The sequence below is a fragment of the Alnus glutinosa genome, chromosome 4 (assembly GCF_958979055.1).
Source record: "Alnus glutinosa chromosome 4, dhAlnGlut1.1, whole genome shotgun sequence".
NCBI lineage: Eukaryota > Viridiplantae > Streptophyta > Magnoliopsida > Fagales > Betulaceae > Alnus > Alnus glutinosa.
Window position 1 is genome coordinate 7,127,088 of NC_084889.1, and position 6,938 is coordinate 7,134,025.

The following is a 6,938-nucleotide window of genomic DNA, read 5'->3' on the forward strand; positions in this document are numbered from 1 at the left end:
ATTCTCAGAACAATATCCCTATAAGTCATTTCTCAAGGTCTAAAACCACTAGCTAAATCATCCACAAATTAAAATGCTATCAGAACAAGTAAATGCCATGAAAAACAAAACACACACCTGCCATTTACAAATTTAATCCTAATTAGAAACCAACCTCAGGATTAATCCTTGGTCCGGAGCGAGCGGGAGAGAGAGGGGTTGGGGGCAGAACTCCGGTGAAGGACCGGGGACGGACGCCGGAGGCGGATTTGGGCTGGGGGCGGCAGTCCGGAGCGAGCGGGAGAGAGAGCGGGGCTGGGGGCGAAACTCCGGTGAAGAAGGACCGGGGACGGACGCGCGGGGCTGGGGGCGAAACTCCGGTGAAGGACCGGGGACGGACGCCGGAGGCCGATTTGGGCTGGGGGCGGCAGTCCGGAGCGAGCGGGAGAGAGAGCTGGGCTGGGGGCGGAACTCCGGGGACGGACGCGCGGGGCTGGGGGCGAAACTCCGGTGAAGGACCGGGGACGGACGCCGGAGGCCGATTTGGGCTGGGGGCGGCAGTGGGCGGAACTCCGGTGAAGGACCGATTTGGGGACTGTACGGAGAGAATTCAGAGAGAGAGAGGGGGGGGTGCGTTCGTTCAGCTTTGGGGGGAAATGAAAGTTCATTTCCCCCTCCAACCAGTTTTGATGAAAAAAAAAAAATGAAAAAAAAGGATTTCCACGTAAGCTGTTGTAACATTGTTGTAAAATATGTGTACCAGTATCATTTCTCATAAAATAATAGTTTAAAGGAGGTAGTGTACTTTTTCCTTTTTTAAAATATGCTAAAGAAATAAACATCCAGTCATCTAAATACAAGCAGATCGATAATGAAGCATATAAATGAAATAAGGCACGTTCCCAAGGGGTAGTTCAATCGGCTGGAGACCACGTCTCATGAAGCAGAGGTCACTAGTTCGAATTCCCCTTTCCCCTCTTGTGTGGACATGTTAAAAAAAAAAAAAAAAAAAAGGCACAAATTAATTCGCTTCTTATTCAACACCGCGGCATGTCTGGTGGTGGGGGCAGCATTTGCGCGTCTGAGTGATCCCCATTCTTAACAATGAATGTCATATCCATACCCCAACTCAGGTGACGTTCTAAATGGCAGTGCATGAACCACACCCCTACAGTCAAATGAAACGTATATTAGTTAGAAACTGCCAATAATAATAATAATAATAATAATAATAATAATAATAATAATGTACAATTTAATTACCTGGGTTGTTTGCTTTGAATCGTATGGCAGCCCAGCCGTTCTTAGGGACAGCAATAGTATTCTGAAGAGGAGGATCAACAAGATTATATCCCAAAGGGTCCTTGTCTTTGTCAAAATTCCCAAATCCCCAACCAACCACGTAAAAACTATACCCATGTATGTGCATGGGATGATCAGTCCCTGCAGCCAAGTTTGTTCCTTGCAAAACAAGCTCCACCGTTGAGTTATATTCAATTACTTTCACTTCTGTCCCTGTTTTTGGCGTCAGTAGATACGCTGGGAGAACATCTGCTGTAAAATTAAATTTCAAAGGTGGTACACTTGGAAATTTGTCCCCATAGACGCCGCCAATATGGTAATAATATGCACTTAGTATGTCAGTGGTTGGCAACTGAAAGCTTATGTTGTTCATGCTTGCAGCGAGCCGCGTTCCATTACATGAAGTACTATTACTCGCACATGCAAATATATTTACAGAAGCGGTAAATATGAGTGGTGTGCTTATGTTTAAAGGCACATGAACTGGATGATCATCATCAGCTAAACTTCTAAGGCTACCAGTGAAGTTAGCAGATGCATTTGTGTCATTGTAGGAAGGAAGATTAGGTAAGTAGGGTGTTGAAGATGGATTAATATTGTCGTTTCCGACGTTGTAGTGTAAAAGAGCAGTGGCGGTAGTATTATCGTATTCGACCCCATTTGCGCTGGAATAAACTTTAGCAGCCATGGAATAGTCATGATCACCTAGCGGCTGGTTTGCTTCTAACAAGACATCAATCGTTTGTCCAGGTGATATTGCAATGTAATCTGTCTTCAGTGGCTTGGTGTAGCTAGCGTCTGTTCCAACGACCGTCAATTTATGTTTGGCGATGCCAAAGAAGAGAATATCCTGAAGAGCAGCGTTGATTATGCGGAGTAGATATGTCTTTCCATAGTCCACCCTGAATTTGAAAGTTTCTACATTCAGGAGGAAGACGGGTTGTCAAAAGCATAGTAGTAATGCTATATACAAGATTCATATTTTTCAAATGAATCATATCAAAATTTAATAATAATTCATCTTAAATTTAACAGTGATTTTAAAAGTCATGTCACATGCATTTTGAGAATGAAAGGGAATATGAGCTAGTCTTGCACATAGAGTAAGGTTAAAGGAATTGAAATGGAAGATAAATACTTTAAACCTCTCAACTGTCACCAAATTTTTATTTACGCATCTAAACTTTATGTTAGATTACTACTTATCTTAAATGTTTAAGTTGATAGAAAGAGGTAAATTTAATCACTTAATCAATACTTTAACACTCCCCCTCACGTGTGGCCTCAAATTTCTTTTTGATAGATGAGGCCCAACAAGTAAAATATTTTAATACTTTAAAAAGTAATTAACATCGGACCTGTGTGAATTAACACCGTGTATCAAATTAGATACTCTTGGATTTTTCACCCCTAAATGCAGTTGAAGTTATTAAAAAATAAAGTAAAAAAAAAAAATAACTATTTGAAAAAAAAAAAATTTAAGGGGCGGGGCTAATAGTAAAAGGGCCGTCCATTTTCACATCTTTCAATTTTTCCCTTTTTTATTGTTTAATTTTTTAATAATTTTAATTTTGCCAAATGGTAATTTTTTTAATAAATTTAAGGTTATTTTGAGAAGAAAAATACAAAAAGCCTCTAATTTGAAACGTGGTGGTAGCAACTTAATTATATCAATTAAGGGTGCGATATTACCTTTTAAAAGTTTTGAGGCGTAAATGAAAAATATGGTAATATATTGTTAAGGTAGATCAAATATATTTTCAGTAATATTAATTTACCAAATCAGAAGCATGTTAGAGCTAGAAGAATGATTTGAATCATTTAACAAGAGAAAGCTAGGGTAGAGCTTTATACAAAAATACCAGATTTTGAGCATGGATATAGATCTCCAGGTTGACCATTGATAGTATATGCATCGGACACACTGGGGTCTTGCCCACTTTCACGAAATTCATTATATAACTCCGTTATACCTTTCTTCCACCACTCTCCTGTATTTCAACCAATTTCATCCATCATTACAGATACCTTTGTTTTTTTTTTCAATGCGCACAGTAGCTAGTGCTCATGTATATTTTTGAGTGAGAAAGCTTGTTTACCTAATATGATGGGTACTTCCGCATGAGGCTTGGGAAAAGGATAACTAGTTCCGTTCTTGGGATGGATGACTATAGCGCCATAAACAGTGGCCCGTGACCAGTCACTGTGCGCGTGCCACCAGAGAGTTCCTTCTTCTGAGGAAAGTTTTATCTTCTGGCGAAACTTTTGTCCTGGTCGGATTGGACATTGTGTAATATATTCAGGACCATCTGACCATGGATATCTTGGTTGTTTCACTCCATGCCTGCAAAATTATCATTATTGTTAGACTCTGTTTCTAGATCTCGCGCGCGCGCACACACGGACGGGTGTCATTACCAGTGGATGGTGATGTTATAATTGGCTTTGTTATGAACTTCAACAACGATAGTATCTCCTTTGTTAACGTGTAGAGTTGGTCCAGGAAATTGTCCATTTACCGTCAATATGTTTTTTGTGCTACAAAGTCTTGTGTATGGAGTCTCTTGCACCTACAATGAGGAAAACCAATACATGCAGGAAATGATTTAGTCAGTAGCAACCAGCCATGAAAGATCAACAACGACACAGAAAACAGAAAACCTAAAAACAAACAAAAACAGCCAAGGACAAGAAATCACCTAATTAATTATGCCCCAGTCTATTTGTTCTCTTGGTTTGTTTTTATTCACCCAAAAACTAAAAGAAACCATCGATCCAAGTATATTATCATAGAAATCTTATGATCTAACCAACCATCTGTTGGGGATAAATTCCACTCAACCAGATCCAAGGAGGAGATAGACATTTAGCAACTACTCCAGAGAAATCAGGTATCAGTTATCGAATTGAAGTAAGTAGTCATAATCCGATCAGTACGTGATCGTATCCCCAAGAGAATTGGGATAGGACTCTAATTACTCTAAGTATACTTTGATCAGTAATCCTATTTCTGGTGGAATTGGAATAGGACTCATGATCCAATCAAATAAGAAGAATGATCAGATCAGAAGTCTAATAAGATATCATATTAGAAGTCTAATAAATTATCAAAGTCCAATTAGAACTCTGACATCAGCTCTAGATCAACAAGGAGCAAGAATCTTAGTTTAGATTTGACTCTACCTCTTTCCCGATAAATAGGTTCATACCTTAAGTATAAACTAAGACTCAATTTTTTATGCACAGAGTATTATTTTCTCACAGAAGCTAATTTAGGCATAAGAGAGTACCCCCAGTTAGGGTCCCTTAGTTTTTTGTTGTTTTGCAGAATTATTGAGAAGCGTGAAAAACATCAGAAGAACATGCAAATTCACACCATACCGGAAACTGTACCAACACCATCTATTAGAAACGGAGATTTAATGTTTATTTTGACATAAAGGAGGAGATCAGAGATAATATAGATTTTATTTTTAGACGTGATTAACTAAGTTAATCTACTGGAACTATACTGCTAAATATATGCATAGCACTCATTATGATTCACGCTTTTGCTGAAATACAGACATTTGCAGTTCTCCAACTATTCTCCTGCTAAAGCAATAGAAGCAGATCAATCTTATCTCTAATGGCTACCAACTTTTTCCATCGGCTCAGTGCCATACAAACTGAGAGATGCCTTTCGGCTTAGAGCCAATTTATTTATTTTTTATTTTTTGGTGTTAATAGAAATTCATTCATAAAAGAAAAGGTATATATTTTTTAGGAAATTAATGCTATTCTAGTTTTTTTAAAAAATACATGATTGTTTAATTTGGTGGATGAAGCTTAATTAGAAAGTCATAATTAAGTTTTTAAATAATTGAAAAAAGGTACTACTGTATACAGTTCCATTTGTCAATGAAAATTGATAAAAATCATTCTGATGTACATATCTGTACAAAAAATTTTCAAATTGTATATTGACTAACAATAGATCTCACAAATCTAATTGTGAATTTAAAAAATGATGGACAGTACACTCTAGGAAAATGATGTCTAAAAACTTGATCTCTTTGTCAATCAAATATATATACAAAAGAATATTAATGAAATAATTTTGACTACTGTGACGTACCTGGACAATTATGGAAAATTGTACATAGACTAATAATTATGGGGATGACAGTAATAAAAGTGATTGATTTGATATAAAGTAAAAAGTTTAATTTTTTTTTTTTGTAAGGAAAAATGAAAAAGTTATATTTTTTAATAATTTTTTTTGTTTAAACATTAATAAAAAGTTATTAATGTGATATATAAAGTAAGAATATTTTAACTTGATTGTTTTAAAAAAATTGAAATGGTTTCCCCAATGGTACATAAATTTCAAATTAAAGATCAAAAGACAAAAAAAAAAAATCATAACTATCAAGTCCATCACGTACTGGCACACAAAGTAAAAAGGAGACAATGGGATTGTTTGGCAAAGACATGTACATCACAGAGTAGTGGGTTGTTAATTTTGAAATTAGTAACAAGTGATGATGTGATATAAAGTGAAAAGAATTTGTATGAAAAAGTGAAAAAGTTTAGTATTATAGTGAATTTTTTTATTTGAATAGTAATAAAAAAATTATTGATGTGATATAGAAAGTAAAAAAATGAGAATATTTTGATGTTGATTGTTATTGAAAAATGTAAAAAAGTGAAGAAAATAATGAAAATAGTGCTATGCACTACTCTGTACCGTTCCTGTCATTGGCAAGCAAGGCCAGCTATACTCGAGGAAAACAATTGCAGGCATGTACTAAAATTGCCTGTTTTTTAAAGTCAACCTTCGAGTTGCCCCTGATGATCATATATAAGACTTAACATGGCGTTGACAACAAATGAATATGCAACATAAATTCTTATTTCAAAATGGTTATATATATGCTGCATGCAGATATATTGGTAGTAGTACTGATCAGAACAGCCAAGTCCTTACCACAAAAGTATGACGAGCCCAACCTTGGCAATGGAGGACACCATCCAGAATACAAAGCGCCAAAATTTGCAGCACCGAAATTTTCATGATTAGGGACATTCTTTACAGATCGATCAAATTCTAATCCTTTCACTACTTTTCTCTATGATGCTCCAAGGAGGATGTGCGTGGTGATGTATTTATAGAGGCACGTAGGAAGAGAGCTTGACAAAATTAGACAGATATTGGCAAAGCCGTATAAGAGCTTCCATGCCTCTGGTTTCAACGTTAATTCAGTTACAAACGAGAATTTCTACTTGAATTCTCCATATACCAAAGATACACACACATATATAGAGAGCAGCCCCTTTCTTGTCGAGTTCTTCTTTTGTTTTTTTTTTTTTTTATACTCAAAATATCTCTTTTCTCACGAGTATTTCATGTTGCTGGTGTAGTAGTCTCAAACAGTATTTATATAAGTTATTTGTGGGCTAGCTAGAGAAATTATATTTTTATCCTACAACTATTCCATATGCAATGTTGATGAATATGGCAGATCCAACCGACCCTTAGATTAACACTTGTTAAAAAAAAAAATCAATATTTAGTTGGAACTGTCACGCCAACATTGTGAAATAAATGAATAATATAAAAGTAATTTCTAGTATTAATTTCTCTTAAATGAAGTTAATTCAGCGCGAAACAAAAA

General features: G+C 36.3%; 1 protein-coding gene across 1 annotated transcript; it reads right to left on the reverse strand.

Annotated features, from left to right (window-relative positions):
• Positions 1-762: 762 nt before the first annotated feature.
• LOC133865619 (laccase-14-like) lies at positions 763-6,485 on the reverse strand. Its single transcript, XM_062302035.1, has 6 exons — positions 6,251-6,485; positions 3,700-3,851; positions 3,381-3,625; positions 3,144-3,272; positions 1,243-2,199; positions 763-1,147 (listed from the first exon to the last, which is right to left on the reverse strand). Exons 1-6 carry the CDS (start codon positions 6,347-6,349, stop codon positions 1,017-1,019), a joined length of 1,713 nt encoding a protein of 570 aa, XP_062158019.1. The 5' UTR covers positions 6,350-6,485; the 3' UTR covers positions 763-1,016.
• Between the last annotated feature and the right edge of the window lie 453 nt (positions 6,486-6,938).

Bases quoted from the DNA above. Each gene is read 5' to 3' on its own strand.
- LOC133865619 (XM_062302035.1), bottom strand. From the start codon at position 6,349: ATGTCCCTAATCATGAAAATTTCGGTGCTGCAAATTTTGGCGCTTTGT. The intron at 3,273-3,380 runs GTAAACAAGCTT...GTTGAAATACAG, and splicing joins GGAAGTACCCATCATATTAG to GAGAGTGGTGGAAGAAAGGT. The intron at 2,200-3,143 runs GTATTTTTGTAT...TCCTGAATGTAG, and splicing joins ATATCCATGCTCAAAATCTG to AAACTTTCAAATTCAGGGTG.